The following is a 17,101-nucleotide window of genomic DNA, read 5'->3' as shown; positions in this document are numbered from 1 at the left end:
TTAAGATTGGAACATTTAGCAATGCCTATTTGAAAGTACCAGGGCACATATTACATTCCTTCCATTTTGTTTGGCTTCCTAATCTCAAATGTATCAATATTGTTAAGGTATCATATAGGTTTTGCGCTACCAGAACAAAAAGCTAATCTTTTCCATATCTTGTTCATATTTTGCTTTAGACACAGTGCACACTGGCCTGTTGCAAATAATGATTCACTAGTAAAATAAATATTAAATACTCGAGTGCCAAGTCAGATTAGTGAATTCTTATTTAACAAGAAATCAAAAGGCACACACCACTTAAAAATAGCCATTTTTCCAATTATTTAAATGAAGTAAAAGTTGCCTACATAGACTCTCTTAAAAAATCTAAAAGCCTACAGCTGCTGAAAATCTGTAATAAACATAGAAATGCCTGAAGTACTCTATCAATCAGGCTATGTGTAGGAAAGCTGATATAGGTGGTTTCATTTGATGAATTTTCATCTGAATCAGTTAGAAAAAGAGCACCTTATAAGCTATTGAAATGCCCTTTGCCACTTTTACAATTTCTTCACTCCTTCACTGGAGTTTTAGACATGTTTTTTTCCAACTTTGAAAGATCATCAACCTGAAACATTAATTTTGTTCTTCCAACAGATGCTGCCTGACCTGCTAATTATTTCCCATTTTACTTTTAATCTTCTCAATATTGCCAAAAATATTCCATTAAACTCTGTCCAGGCAATGCATTGTTCCTGGAATTAAATTGCCACTTGGGTAAGGCACTGACCATTAAACTTTATACAGGGAAATGGAGCAGCTGCCAAAATGCATCATTTTTATCTATGGATTTTTTTTTTAAAAGACTTTGCTTGGAATCTTGTTAAAATTAAATTACCTTACACTTAAGTATTTGAATTACTCACTTTGTTTCTATTAATTGAAAAGAAACCAGATAGCCGTAGTACTTTTTTAATTTTATTACGAATAGTAGAATGAAGAAAAATTTATTCAATCGATCCAGCTCACCAAAAAAATACAAAAATAGACCTAACAGTGCAGCAAAATTTTGTTCTCATTAAAATCATTATTTTAGTTGTATAGAAGGAAAATTGGTCCCTGTGGTGACATTAACAACCTCACTTTCTAAGCACATTCATGCACAAATAGGTAGCTTCTGTTGTTGTAGGTCACTATGATTAAGAAATAATGAGACAATCACATTTTGAGAATTCATTCAGATTATTAAGTTTTGTTTCTTAAATGTAATATTTAGGAATTTACAAGGGAGATAAAACTCAACAAAAATTCAGTAATTGAAAAGTGCATTTATTCATCTGGTGATAGGGAGGATGCAAGTCTCTAAAATTAAATTTTGATTCCAATCGTCAATAATGGCCTCCAAGAGGATCACACCCTTGTCATGGTGTGGAGGCCTGCATGCCTCAGTGACTTGGAGAGCTTTGGCTCTTGGTATGGCCACCCAAGAAAAAAAAGGTTAGAGGCTAGAGTAAGTGATCCACCAGTCCTTCATTTTCAGGGGCTCAGCTTGGGGATAACAGCCATGACTGGTCAATCAAAACTGTTAAGGAAATAGCAATGAAGAATCCTTCTACATCTGGATGGCCAAGTACAGAGATGGAGAACCTACATTGCTGCCCAAAATGCTGTTACAGGCAGTAGGTCAGTCAATAATGGAGGACTTTATTAGCTTGCCTTTGCGAACCAAATTGCATGTTTTAGGCATTTTATGAGCCTTGGTGATACAAATACAAGTAATATCTTTTATTCCCAGCCTACCCCCTCCCCACTGCAATTTAACATCATGCAACCATAATAATACTCATTAACACACTACCTCAAGTACACATGTAATCTGAGTGTGAGGTCATTAGTATTTGTACAAAATATCACTGCACTTTAAAAAAAATTCAAGTTTATAATTCATCATGATTGTTGCCTCTTGGCTTGACCAACTTTCCTATGAGGAGTATAGAGTTAGTTTTGTTATCACGGACCAGGAAGATGTATGGATGATCTGCATAGAAGAGCTGGGGTGTCTTCATCTCTTCATGAGAATGTAAATCTTGATCAAAATTATTTCCTTCAATGCTCCATTCTATAGCTGCAGCATGAAACATGCTGGATAAATGAAGGTCTTTCTTGCCTGTGATACCGGAGAAATCAGCTTTGTTCTTATCTATGGCTTCAGTCAGGCCCAACTCTTGCAAGTGTTTCTAAGAGATAACAGAAGATTTTCACAGTATTATCATTGGAAAAGAAAAATAAAATCAAGTTACATTTGCAACCAATATCTAATATATGTCAGTAAGAAATAGAGAAACATTTACTTAATCTCAACAATCCACTCTTTTGATCTTCATCTTATTCCAGTGCGGGCATCAAAAGTCACAATATAAACAGTGTGATTAAAAAGATATTAGTGAAGCAGCTTATTTGACAGTCCAATGAGCCATTACATTTACTTTCCAAATAGTTGACTATCTGGAAATTGAATGTACACTTCTCACCCTAGGAATTGATCTCATGAATACTGACTCAGCACCAAGAGTAACACAAGTTTACTTATGGCTTCAGGTCAAAAATATACATCTTGTGATTAGATGGCACACTGGATTTGTGTATTTTTTTTCACTCAGAAGCTGAATGTGTATCCAGACAAATCAGATAGCATTAAGGTGCATCGTCTGATAGCTGCAAGTGTTCTATCCAATATGAATTTGGGCAACAGTAATTTTTTTATGAATATTTTTCAAAATCATAAATCTGATTTTGAAAATTTTCAAATAAGAGGTGAAAGACATTTTCAGTCTTTTGAATATTAGGCAGCAAAATACAGACAAAGGTAATCTGGCAATGTAGAGACAATATGAATGTTAAGAGAGGCCTGTATACATTTGGAAACTGACTCCAGTTTTTTAAAATGCTAACATATATGTGAGGAAGAGGAGGTAAAGTACAAAGCCATAGGGATTCCAATACTAATGATGAAAAATACTTAAAGAGTACTAAAGCTACAAATGAACACACAGAAAGGAATCAAGTTATGGCAGAACAATTGAATTGCATAATGTTAAAGCAGCATTGGTGGAAAATGATGGTCATAATCACACAGGTAGGAACAATAGAAGACAAGGTGACACACCATCATGGCAATATTCACAGAGAATGTATTTTTAAAGTTTACAATGATTGCTTTCATTGTTGTACCGTAGTTAGAAATCTGATTTAAGAGGTTAAAATATAGATTTGAGATTTTTTAAAATAACCTTTTTGAGCAAGAGCACTGTATAAAAGACACAGAATCATACAGCCCAGCTAGTCAAAACCCACCAAAATTTCCATCTAAGCTAATCTCATTTTCCAGCATTTGGTCCATATCCCTCTAAACCTTTCCTATTCACCTACCTGTCCAAATACTTTTTAAAATGATGTCAATGTAATTCCAGATATACTCAACACCCTCGCATGGTTTGAGAATGCTGGAAGAAAATCAAAGGGTGTATTTCTCAGAACTGAAAGCTACTTTTTGAGATAAGGTTATGACAAGTTTTGATTAAAGGGAAAATGACTGGGAAGCATTTTGAACATCTAACAGGAATTCCATAAAGAGGTGTTCAGCAGTGTAATGGGAATGAGACTGAGAAAGTTGAGAACAACATGGAGAAAGACAAAGGTTCTGGAATGGTGAGGTAATCTGTGCAGAGATTTGGGTCTTGTATTGGGGAACAGAAAAGTCCGCCAAGGCATCCAAAACAACATGAACTCAGTCATGGTCCCTTATGCATCTATGAGCTTGTACATCTGCACAGAGCAGGGAGGAGTTTAAGAGAGAAGTTGTTGGTAGTCGAGAAAAGAAGCTTTAAGTTATCTTTATTCTCCCAAATTAACATGGAGAAATAAACATTTAGGCAGTGGATGAACGTACAATAGTATTTGATGTTTTATCAATCAAAACCAGTGAAGTGCAGTTAGTTTACAAACCAAGTCTGGAAATTATAATTTCCCACACAGCATTCTTTACATGAAGTTTAAATAGAAGATTTTTTTTTAATATGTTATTAGAAACATAGAAAACCTACAGCACAATACAGGCCCTTTGACCTACAATGTTGTGCCTAACATGTACTTACATTAGAAATTACCTAGGGTTCCCCTTAGCCCTCTATTTTTCAAAGCTCCATGTACCTATCCAGGAGTCTCTTAAAATACCCTATCATATCTGCCTCCACCACTGTTGCCAGCAGTCCATCCCACGCACTCACCACTCTCTGCATAAAAGACTTATCCCTGACATCTCCTCTGTACCTACTTCCAAGCACCTTAAAACTGGGTCCTCTCGTGCTAGCCATTTCAGCCCTGGGAAAAAGCCTCTGACTATCCACACAATCAATACCTCTCATCATCTTATACACCTCTATCAGGTCACTTCTCATCCTCCGTAACTCCAAGGAGAAAAGGCTGAGTTCACTCAACCTATTCTCATAAGGCATGTTCCCCAATCCAGGCAACATCCTTGTAAAATCTCCTTTGCACCCTTTCTATAGCTTCAACATCCTTCCCGTAGGGAGGTGACCAGAACTGAGCACAGTACTCAAAGTGGGGTCTGACCAGGGTCCTATATAGCTGTAACATTACCTCTCGGCTCTTAAAGTCAATCCCATTTGTGTATTCCAGTCTCGAAAGAATTTATCTATGATTTAGTTCCTTGGTTCTACAAAAGCATTTAAGTCATGGTTCCTACCTGTAGTTCATGACCGACTTCAACAACGGCTTTGGGTAGAGAGATACTAACAGCCTTTCTTTGCATTTTGCGAAACCAGATGTTGAGCTGTTCCTTGGTCAACAATTTCTCTGCTCTGTCCAGTGGCTCCACATGATGTGGCAATATGATAATCATGCTGGAGTGTTTGTGTGCAAGAGGCATCGCAACAAGCTGAACTTTATTATCTACATCATCATAGTAGCTATAAAGTCCTAGAAAAACGTAATGTTAGAAATGGTCATTATTTACCATGTTTCCCATTGATCATATAAACAAAATATTGTGCATTCTGGAAACTCGGCACAAAAGCAGAAACTGACGAGATATTCAGCAAATCAGGCAGAACCTGTGCAGGAAAATGTGTTAACATTTCAGATCAATAATATTTCACCAGAATTCTCACGTTCACTCTAATTATCACTCTGCCAGATAATCCTTTGAAAGTCTACAATTCCAGAAGCAATTCACAATGTACTACATGTAAACTATATGGCATCCTCCCTTCCCCAATGTAATTGCCACGTTTTTTGTATTGATACTTCACCAAATTTATTTTCCACTAAACAAGAAAGACTCCAAGTGCAGAAATCTTTGTAAATAACATCACCAAAATCAATACTTCTTATTTGTCTGTTTACCCAACCCCCCCCCCCCCCCCCCCCCGGCTTTTACTGAAGACACTGGATTGATCTTTGGAATCTGCTTGCAAGTCTATTTATTGTCCTTTGATATTTTTCTCTTCAGTCATATGTGAGTCCTGGCTATTCAACCAGGAAAAGCATCACCACCAAACTTAATCCTTTCCTCACTTGGTATTCAACCAAACATACCTCCAGCTGACAACACACACAAAATGCTGGAGGAACTCAGCAGACCAGATCTCTGATGAAGGGTCTCAGCCCAAAAATCAACTGCTTATTCTTTTTCCAGAGATGCTGCCTGGCCTGCTGAGTTCCTCCAGCATTTTGTGTGTGTGTTGCTTGGATTTCCAGCAACTGCAGAATTCCTTATCTTTACACCTCCAGCTAAGGTCACTCTGCAGCAATCAGAGACAAGAAACTAAGACTCCCCGCCTCCCCCCCCCCCCCCCCAATACAGAAGTGTAACAAGTGTAATGTCACTTAAGCTATCAAATTTTTTGGTTCCAATGATTCCTTTGAAGGAAGGTCAGTGAGCCCCTGGCAGGCAAAGGAAATTTTTCAATAATAACATCAAAATTAGCCTTGAGAAATTCAACATTACATCTAAGAACTGGAAAGACATTGCACTCAATAGATACACCTGGAGGAAATCTGATCAAGAGGGAGCTGCGCTACATGAGAACCACCTCCACTCTGCTGCACAGAACAAGCAGCAGCTGCAAAAGGAGAAAATGAAAAACCAAAAGACCCAATCACGAACCACAGCCGCCACTTACTCTTTCCCACACTGCACCAGAATACGATAATCCTTGAACGACCTCCACAGCCACCTGAGGACCCACCATTATACAATCCCTTATGAGAACATCCTACTCAACTCAAGTGATCGAACGACCACTATATAAGTATTGAGTGTTTACCTGTACGATGCATCATGGGAACAGAAACAGTATGACCTCTGGATACCAAGAAACCTCTAGTATCAATCATGCTCGGTTGGAAATTTTCATCCCAGTGAGCTGCAAAAACAAGGTGATAACAATTTAATTTGTGACCAAGTGCCTGCACAGCGAATGATTCTCTTTGAAGTCCGTAACAATTTAATACTAATCCCTTCATAAATAACAATAATACTCACGCTTAAAATACATGGCATTGACAAATAGAGCACCATCAACATTGGGTACATCCTTGGTGATTTCTTTGAGTTTTCCCTCTGTGGTTTTAGAGGCCCATTCATTTATGGATTGAACCAAACTTCTCTTATCTCTGAAGTTAACCTTGGAATGATCATGCTTGTAGTGTGCCTTGCTCTTCTGAACAAAGTCATCATTGAACTTGATTGAACTGGGCCCATAAAGGCGGCTGCCAATCTTCCAAGTGCTGTTGCGGACAGATTCGTTGCTTACTTCATTGAACAGTTCTGAGAAACTTGGATGGAAAGCATCATCGCGCAGGTTGACGTTGAGGAGGGACTTCACCTGTTTGGCTGTGTTATCTCTGGCACCCAGAGACATCACTCCCAAGGAGGAAGCTATCACCACTGGAGAGAACAGGAGGTTATCAGATGAAAATTTCTTGTCTTTGACCATTGTCTTGTAGAGGTTGAGTGCTAGGTTCGTTGTACCATCTGCAAGGATGGAAGTGTGCTCTTTCAGCTTCATTGGATCTGCTGTTACCATGGCAAGCAGCAGGCTTAGGATTATGAATTTCATCTCCATGGTTTCACCCAGTAAATGTGAACCAGTATCGCTGTTGTAGGTTAAAAAAAATGAATCACATTATTTTGAAGAAAATATATTTAACATTTTCAGAATATTTAAAATATTTCTCATAAACAAAACACAATACTTAGATGGTTACCATCTTGTTGAATTAACTTCACAACCCCTCTTATATATCAGAAACAATCAAATTTTAATCATTTAAACTTTGCCACAAACATTTCACCTATTCCAGTTGGAGTTCAACAGAAAAGCCTGCAGACTTTCAGTGCCCATCTAACAAGCAATTTACAAATTTAGCCTATCTTTTGATTGTGTCAAGAATGGCGGTTACAGCTATGTATGCCTGGTCCTACAGAGGAAATCAGAAAGTGGCAATTCTTGCTGTCACCTGGTTCTGAGCAGCTTTCTTGTTGAATTACCTTGACAACAGAATTACTGCCACTTCTAGGGCTGCTTAGTAAAAACTGTAGCAACAAAGACAAAATGTTGGAGGAACTTAGCATGTCGGGCATCATCTATGGAGGGAAATGACCAGTTGACATTGCAGGCTGTGACCTTTCATTAGGGCTGAAAGAAAGAGGGTAGAAGCTAGAATAAAATGTTGGGGGAGGACCACAAGCCAGTGGGTGATGGGTGAATCCAGGTGAGAGGGGTAGGGAGGTGGGGAAAGGCAATGATGTGAGAAGCTGGGAAGTGACAGAAGTGGCAAAGAGCTGAAGAAGGGATCTGATAGGAGAGAATACACCATGGAATAAAGAGAAGGAGGTGGAGATATAGATGAGAGCTACATTGATAGCAGTGGAGGGGAAACCATATTTTCTGAATAAAAAGAGGACATCTCAGGTGATCTGGAATGAAAAGCCACATCATGAGAACAGAAAGTGGTAGAGGCAGAGTAACTAAGAGAAGGAAATAGAATTCTTACACGTGACCGGGTGGGAAGAGGTACAATATAGGCAAGCTAACAGTGAGAATCAGCAAATTTGTAAAAGAGGTCATTAGATAATCTGTTTCCAGATATGGAGTTAGAGAGATCAAGGAAAGGTAGAGAGACATCAAAAATGGACCAAGTGGATATGAGCGCAGGGTGGAGGTTGATGGCAAAGTTGATGAAATTGACGAGCTCGACGTGGTGCATGAAGCTGCACTAATTCAGTCATCAATGTAGTGGAGAAAGAGTTGGGGAGCTTTATCAGTGTTAGTTTGGGAATAGATTATGTAACTGATGAAAAGGCAAGCATAGTTGTGGCCCGTGTGAGTGTCCATGGTTACACCTTTAGTCTAGAGAAACTTGGAAGAGCCAAAAGAGAAGTTGTTCAGTGTGAGTACCAGTTCTGCCAAACAGAGGAGAGCGCATGTAGTGTCATGGATGTAGATGGGAAGGGACTGTATAGTTGGGGGGGGGGGGGGGCGGTAAAAATGGAGTTGAGATAGGAGAACACGAGTTCAGTGGGGTAGGAGCTGATGGAAATAATTGGCTTAGTGAGGCAGTTAGGTTTGTGTAAAAACTGTAGTCTGATTCATTGATGTTTGAAAAATGACTACTGGCAATGAGTGAGTGGACACCTGTTCATCTAAGCACATCAAAACCACAGGTGGTCATTTTCTGATGTCTTCAGAGCTGCAAATAACTTGAACAATTTGAATTACTCAACCACCCCTGCTTCTAATATGCAACTATATACCACAATGTAAATACCAGAATCATGGTTCACTCTCACTGCCTCAATATACTTTATCCATATTTTGTAATACATTTGCCTAAACTGGTATATTCTTGTGTATTAGAATATACTGCCTGATATCTTCCAGCTTCATGAAGGGTAATCAACTCTTTAAAATAATCATCTTGAATACAGAGTGGTTCACCTGAAGAGAAGCTATTCTGACAGCTACAACAACACATGTTATAGATGCATTCAACATTGGTCAGTTCTCAGTTCCATAGTTCTCAATTTTCAAGCCATTTAGTTTTTATGTATGGATAGGAGATTAATTCTAGGCATGATACTTCCATAATTTTAAATACTTTATTTGTTGCAATTTTCTTCTATAGGTGAACAATATTTTTGGAATTAAGGTCAGAATCACATTTATCTTGAAATAGTAATTTCCATGTCGAATGTGAAAATTATATCGAGAAACTCCAGTCTGGTGAAGAAGCTACCTTTTCTGGTGAAATCAGAAGTGACATGAGTTGAAATGCCAAAATGTAATGATGGTTGGCAAACATGGTGCCGTCTCTGTTGAAAATGCTAACAGTCAAAAATACTATAAATGGTAACCTAAGGTCTGAAGCCGCTTAGTTTGTACCTTGAAATCTTTTCAAGGGGATGTACATCTTTGCCAAGTTCATTCTGAAAGATATAACAAATACAAGTAAAGGGTATACAGTTCATTTGGTTATTTTCTGATGAAACAAAATATTGTAATGCATGGAGGGACAATTGGACAGGAGGGGTTGCTGAGATGGAGTGAACATGGACTTAAAAGCACTTAATTTCCATTTTCTGTCATAACCTAACTGCACAAAATTTGGCCATATGTGTCAATTCTCATCATATATATTGTATGGTTTAGATAGCCTATATCAAGATGTCCTACGTTTAATAAAATACTTTCAGAGAGCTAATCTAAAACAGTACTGCAGCAGTGTTAACCAGCAGAAATTGCAGGCAAGCCACACGTTGCTATGCCAACAATGATTTTCCCACATGTACTAATAACTTTAAAAAAACTTTCCTCTACTTATAATAGAAAATATTTATTCATAGCAGTACATTCATTTTAATATAGTGGATTCCAGTTAAATAGGCCATCAGTTAATTGAGACAACTGCTTATTTGGGTCAAAGAACAAAAACTAATCGAGAAAATAACCAGGATTCCCTTTGTTTATTTGAAACACTATGCCACTTAACTGGAAAAGGAAAATAATAACCGAACGATTTCTAACTAACATTAATCGCATGCATTTGTGTAGCCATTAGATAACTACACTGTGCTTAGAGTGAACAGATTTTAGTTAAATGGCAACGGTTGCATGTGCTTTCTTTCAAAGAGCAGTGTCTTTTGATACTGATAGTTGGCAAGAAATAAGCAGTAAGACAATTCAGAACTGTTTTGCTCACTATGGTTTCAAGCATTCAGGATTGAACAGAAATAGCTGGGAGTGAAAATGAATTGATTTCACTACTTCAGCCATTAGTAACTACGAAGAATTTGAAGGTATTGACAACCATCTTTAACATTACAATGAAAATGAAGATTTGGAGGATGCAATTGTCAAAAGGTGTCTACGCAGAATTTGTTCATTTAGTCAAAAGAAAACAGCGTGCACTGGATGAATTCCTCTGTCAATAACTATTAGGAACTAATACAAAATTTTATACTACTGTAGTAATGCTAGTAATATTCAAAATTGTTCTGTATTTCATTTAAATACATAATTTGTAACCTAGTTGATTTTTTTTTACACCTTTTCAACTATTTTCATGAAATAGGGCAGCCATTTAAATGGGCCAAAATGTACAGGTCCCATGTGTCCCAATTAAGCTGAATCTACTGTACATATTTTTACTAAATCTACCGGACTAAAATTTTCTTTAAATCAGTAGCTGGTATTCTTCGTGATCTGTGTATCATGGGCAAGTTCAGCATTTGTTGCCCTATGCTATTTATTCCTAATAAAGTGGAGTCAAATCACCTTCAGAATTAAGTTTAATGTCACTGACAAATGTCATGAAATTTGTTATTTTGCAGCTTCTTGATCCACTGAATTCATTCTAATATAGATATTCTCACAATTCAATTCCAGGATTTAGACCCAGACCTAATTTTTCAACTCAGGACGTGACATTACGTAGTCAGAATGGGATTGACTTGAAGGAGGGCATGCTGCCCACAGAATTCTCATGGGCCTGAAATCCTTGGTCTTCCTGTTGATTCATGTTGCAGATTTCTGAGGCGATGTTGAAAAGCCCAGGCTGAGTAAATGCAATATGTTGTGTAGATTGCACATACTGCGGCCATTGTGCACTAGTAGTGGAGGGAATAAATGTCTTGTGTGTTAGATGGTCAAGCAGCTTACTTTATCCTAATTGCTCCTGAGCTTCTTGAGTGTTTCTGGCATTGTACACAAGCGGAGAGTATTCCACTACTGACATACCCTCAAACGGTGGATATCCAGCATCTGACCTACTCTCCCACTAAAATTCTAATTAAGTACTGATCAATGGAAACCCACAGATAGTATGGTGTGGTGTCAGTAATGGTAGTATCAATGATAAGTGGTAAGAATCTCTTTTGTTGGAGATGGTCATTCCCCGGCACTTTTTAACCAAAGTCTGAATGTTGCACATGTCCTACTATATACAGGCATGGAATGGTTTATTTATTGAGGAATTGTAAGTAGAATTAGAATTGAAAAAAATTCTATGGGTAACTGCACATACCTACTTCTGAGCTTATGCAAGGAGGAAGGCCATTGATTAAATTGCAGGGTATAGTTGGTTCAAGGCAATACCTTGGGGTTGAAATGATTGACCCAAGATTACCATAACCACGTTCCAACCACCAGAGGTTTTCCATCTTGTCAATGACAATTACTCTCGCACTCCCTCTGGAGTTCAGCTCTTTAGTCCACAGGGCTACATTGAGGTGTGAAGTCAAGTTCGAATTTCAAACTTGAAAGTAACTTTTGCTCAAAACCCAAAGAGGTTATTGGTAAGTGCAGCGTGGGGTCATTGCTAGTGACAGCTTTGCTGATGAGTGAGGGGAGATTGATTGGCAATAACTACCTGAATTGGACTTGTCCTGCTTCTTTGTGAACAGGACATATTTTCACATTGTCAGATGCCATTCTTACAACTTCATCGAACAATCTGGCTTGTTCTGGGCTGCATGTCTTCTGCACTACATTTGGAATATTGTCTAATCCCATAGCGCTTACTATACCCAGTGTACTTAGAATTTACTGACATCATGTGCAATTAATTATATTGGCTTCTGTGACAATGGCAATCTCAGGAGGAAAACAAGATGGATCACCCAATTGCCATCAATAACTGAAATTGGTTGCAAATGCTTCATCCTTGTCTTTAGCATTCATTTACTGGATTGTTGACTCTAAGAATGGTCTTGAAGCCTCCTCTTCCATTAATTATTTAATTGTCCATCATTATTCATGGCGAGCTGTAGTAGGAATACAAACCTGTGATCTGGTGGTAAAATGGTGTCACTCTGTCCATTGCATCTGTTATTGCTGTTCAGAGAATTTGTACTTTAGAGCTGCAGTACCACAAAGAAGGCACCCACCTTACTTTTAGGTATGCCTGGTGTCGCTCCCAGCACAGCTTTTGCATTCCTCACAAAAGCTGGACTGGTCCCCTGCCCCACTATTAAGGGTGGAGTGAAGAATATGTCATACCATGGTACTGACGGCATATTTTCTGACACTCCATGGGATTCAACATAAAACAATGTTACTTTTCCATAGGAATGCATGACTTTGTCTCCACCAGGATTGAAAGGTTACTTCTTCCAAGGCTATAACAGATAAATATATCTGCTAATGAGTGTCAGTTCCTACAGATTTGTCTCTCAGAATGATTTACTTGCAACTTGCTGCAGACCTAATCTGGCAGCTACTACCCAGCCACTCTTGGTGATAGATTTCAGACCACCCCCTCCCCCCCCAACAAGAGTCACCCTTTTTTCTTTTCATGCATATTTCAAGTAATTTGAACAAGTGGGTCTACTGATTCATTAGCTAATGAAGACGATCGGTGGGAATCTGCAGATTACCTTGAAAGTATTTGACCAGATCTGCTCTGGGGCCAAAGCCTATTGCACACAACCCTGCCAGTCTCTCCGGATCTGGCAGCAACAGAGAGCGTGATGTCAACAGTTGTCAACAGTGATGTACAACAGTTGTCTACAATGTATAATTCTGCGAGGACAATTAGTTCAGGGTTATCTCTTGACCCAATTAAGGAGCAACTTAAAGGCGACGAAAATAAATCCGTGAAGACATCAAACACAGAAAGGTCCCTCCGTTTGCTGACAATGAATGTAAATCTCTAAGCTTTTCTTTAAAAATCAAATTGGTGGGCTCTTGTCCCGATTGAAAATGCTAAAGAATATGCCACGTCATTTGTCTTCACCGATCTGTGTCTACCATTCCGTAAAAATACAAAATAGTGCGAATGTTGTATATCGGAACCCCAATGATTGGAACATTAACTCTTGTACCCTCGGATATTGCCTGGCATTTTCTGATTTAATTCATTTCTTCCAATCTTCGCTGTATAAACCATGCGTGACTTTGCTACAAGTGAAAACCTTGTCCCGTACATTTCTGTGGATCTATTCCAACTGCACTATAACATAATTTTTGTCTACGCTGGCAATGACCTCTCCTTGATGACAATCCCACCCCACCCATTTCATCTCCCTCTGCACCGAGCAACTCTTCCTAGAAATCTAGCCCACCCCTCGATCAGACCTCAACGTGGCAAACAGTTCAGATTCTTGGGGGGTGGGGAGGGGGGTTGATGCAGATCTTCCGGCTGGGTGTTCTTCGGTTGGCTTTGCAGTTAACTTAGTTAGGTCAAGTATCTTTCTTGGTAGTTCTTTCGTTTAACTCCGAAAGAACTCGCGTTCGTTAATTTCGCCCCACGGGACTTTAGAACCGAATCATTTGGTTGGTCGAAGAGACTGGGGTAACACTGGAAGTTTTAGCACGCTTATCCTGTGGAGCCGCTTCTTTAACTAAATTAAGAATCTTAATTTAAGAGTCTCCTTTGACCCTACGTTGAAGAAGCCTTACCTTTGTTCCCAAAAGCGCGTTCCGCTCGGACTGTGGACCAGGCTCCCGGCTCTGCTGCTTTCCACTTCGACAGTACAAAAAAAAGGGCCAACCTCTGTTTTATAACCAGTCCCGGGAATGTTCCAGAAGGAATTTATTAACCGTTTCTGAAATCTGAGACCAAAGCGCCGCCTCCGTGGGCAGAGTCAGAGTAATCTCCCGGGGTCACTCACTATCCTACTAAGTACACTTCATGAGAGAAACGCAAGAAAATCCATTCCATCTATCGTTTTCTACACAATAAAACCAAAAAGATGAATGATAAAACCAAAATGATGAAAGATCTACATGAATTGCGAACTGGGGAAGGGACATGAAGGAAAAATAAATGCAATCTTATATTTGATATGTTAGTTTAATAATCTGCTTCACATTATCAAACATAGCAGATGTGTTTCAGTACAGTCTTTATCTTAGAAGTTAGCAGTACATGTTACGTGTAGATGAATTAGTTTCTTACACAATCGAATTGATGCGTTTTTAAAAAAGCAGCGGCAACTTGCTCCTATGTTTGGCTATTGTTAAAATTCTTCGTTATTCTCTAGCGTGATGTTAGTAAGAAAATTGAAAAATATTGCAACTAAACACAACGGTTGGACCGATTGAAATACTTAAACATATATTGAGACATAGACAAACTGGCGAAGAAATAGAGTAAGTGATAACTTAGTTTGACCGTGAATTTTTGTTTAGAATTTTTCTGTGACGAAATGTCATGGTATTCCCACTCACAGCAACAAGCCTACACTCCCCGCCTTCACTCCTATAACTGCCACGTCGACAGTTAGGAAAAAGGCCTTCGACTTTTTCATCTGTATGACTTTTAAAAAATACATCTGTTATTCGTTACTTCTGTTTTAACCTTTCATTTCCAAAGTGAAAATAATCATCTTCAATAACGATTCTAGATATTTTTAGCATCAAATTCTATTTCCTAATAGAAGTCTTACAGAGTTATCCACCTTGGACCCCTGAACCAAGAAGATTTGTGATATTTTAAAGAAATGAAAGTATTTATCCCCAAAACTGGATGATCCCTTTAATGAAGTGAATCAGCAAAACAAGGCAAGAATTTGAATATATGTCTTGCAAGCAAGGAATTCCAGAGGTGAGGTGAGATTGACTACTTGAGATCATTTTAGTATTTGGTAGAATGCTGGTAAAATTAAACATAACAAGAAAAACTCTCCAGTCTTTGAATTCTACTTCATAAACAGGAAGATTGTTCATTTCAGACTGTAAGTTTTTCAGGCAGTATCCTTGACACTCCATCCTGAATTGCTTTGTGTTCCTATTCCATTATAAATTAGAAATGAGGGTGTTTACTGATGACTGCATAATGTTTATTTCCATCCACAACACCCCAAGAACTGGAGCTGCCCAAGCCTGCACACAGCCAGACAGAGACAATGTCCCAGAAAAATACTATTTTCAGCTGAAGACACTCTGACCATCTATCCAGAATCAGAATCAGGTTTATTATCACTAATTATAGGAGTAGTACAATGCAAGACATTAAAAAATGACTGCAAGTTACAATCTATAAATAGACATAGTACATAAGAGCAATATTGAAGTAGACCATTTAGAAACATGATGGCAGAGGAGAAGCTGTTCCTGAAACACCAAGTGTGGGTCTTTAGGCCTCCTCCCTGATGGTAGTAATGAGAAGAAGGCATGGCCCAGATGCTGAGGGTCCTTTATGATGTATTCCACCTTCTTGAGATACCGCCATTTGAAGATGTCCTTGATGGTGGGAAGGCTTGTGCCCATAATGGAGCTAGCTGAGTCCAAAACCCTCTGCAGCCTCTTTCAATCACTTGCCTTGAAGCCTGCTCACTGTTTCCACCGCTGGCCCTGATCTATCATGCTCCTCTCCACCTCCTTGTCACCAACTGACATTCTGCCAACATTGGTGTCGTCGGCAAATTTATAGATGGTGTTTTGTCTATGCCTAGCCACACAGGGTAGAGCAGCGGGCTAAGCATGCATTCTTGAAGTGTGCCTGTGTTGATTGAGGTGTCCCGATCAGGATGTAAAGAATCCATTTGCAGCGGGAGGCACAAAGGCCCAAGTTTTCAAGCTAACCGATTTGTACTGCTGTGATGGCAGCTGTAATCAATGAACACCTACCCTTAATTTTCTATGGCAATACCATTGTTAAATCCACCACCATCAATAACTTTGAGCCAAAGCTAATCAAATTTTCAACTAGACTCACTATGGAAGTACTGTAGCTATAAGAGAAGGTCACTTACTTACTACCTGTTATGCTACTTATTGTTAGCCTTGAACTGAACCTCCAAACCTGGAGGACCAGTGGACCACTCTTACTCTGGCCTTCACCCTTTGACCTAGGCATGGGTGACCCTACCAAGAGCCAAAGCATAAAGCCCTAACTCAAGCAGATATAATGCCCTGGGTGATTCGGACATGCAAACTTCCAAACCACAACAAGGTTGTGATCCTCTTGGAGGAAGAGAAGGTCAGTGGCTGGTTAAAACTGAAAATACTGGAAATGCTCAATAAGTAGGTCAGACGTTTGCTGTGGGAACAGTTAACATTTCACATTCAGGATCCTTCATCAGAAGGAGGAAATAGAAAACTAGTTTTGGTATCAGAAAAGATGGATAAGGAATGGGTAGAATAAAGGGAATACCTCTGATAGATGATTATGTATCTCATCTGGAATACCAGGCAGCAATAGCCTGAGTTTCCCTGGATTAGATAGTAACAAATCAATAACACTTTGCATTCCTAAATTATTGTACTACCTTGTGGTTTGATGGTTTGGATCAATGCTCTGAGGAACTGGATACATTTGGCACCCAAGTTGAGAGCATCAGTTATGCTTTCCCATACAGCAAAACAGTTCATGTGGAAGTTGTCTCTTAAAAGAAGTGTCAGCCTGAACCATAAACTGGTAAGCAGGGTATGAGCTCTGTTTAACTCAGCAAGAGCATTTTGCATTGAAATGGATCACAGAAAATCATGCTAAGGACTTTTGATATCCACCTGAGCATTCTATTGACTTTTATCCCAAATTCCTGTGCCAGCAAATATTGCTCCCCTATGCCACTGTCATACACTGGCACCTT

At 38.9% G+C, this 17,101-nt stretch overlaps 1 protein-coding gene across 2 annotated transcripts; it reads right to left on the bottom strand.

The window, feature by feature from the left end:
- Nucleotides 1–947: 947 nt before the first annotated feature.
- On the bottom strand, nt 948–14,079 carry LOC140734263 (serpin H1-like). Of its 2 annotated transcripts, XM_073057994.1 has the most exons (6): nt 13,965–14,079; nt 9,450–9,493; nt 6,548–7,161; nt 6,330–6,428; nt 4,748–4,980; nt 948–2,219 (listed from the first exon to the last, which is right to left on the bottom strand). In XM_073057994.1, exons 3-6 carry the CDS (start codon nt 7,128–7,130, stop codon nt 1,920–1,922), a joined length of 1,215 nt encoding a protein of 404 aa, XP_072914095.1. In that variant the 5' UTR covers nt 7,131–7,161; nt 9,450–9,493; nt 13,965–14,079; the 3' UTR covers nt 948–1,919. The 2 variants fall into 2 exon arrangements, with proteins under 2 accessions (XP_072914095.1, XP_072914096.1); XM_073057995.1 differs by lacking the exon at nt 9,450–9,493 and having other exon boundaries at nt 13,965–14,069.
- Nucleotides 14,080–17,101: the final 3,022 nt, after the last annotated feature.

This window comes from Hemitrygon akajei, chromosome 10 (assembly GCF_048418815.1).
Source record: "Hemitrygon akajei chromosome 10, sHemAka1.3, whole genome shotgun sequence".
NCBI classification, from domain to species: domain Eukaryota; kingdom Metazoa; phylum Chordata; class Chondrichthyes; order Myliobatiformes; family Dasyatidae; genus Hemitrygon; species Hemitrygon akajei.
Note: the sequence above shows the minus strand (reverse complement) of the source record. Positions and strands in the feature narration are given on the sequence as shown.

Excerpts from the sequence above, each read along its gene's own strand:
- LOC140734263 (XM_073057994.1), bottom strand. The coding sequence starts at position 7,130 with ATGGAGATGAAATTCATAATCCTAAGCCTGCTGCTTGCCATGGTAACA. Across the intron at positions 6,429-6,547 it reads CAATGCCATGTATTTTAAGC|CTCACTGGGATGAAAATTTC; the intron begins GTGAGTATTATT and ends TTGTTTTTGCAG. Across the intron at positions 4,981-6,329 it reads TCCCATGATGCATCGTACAG|GACTTTATAGCTACTATGAT; the intron begins GTAAACACTCAA and ends ACGTTTTTCTAG.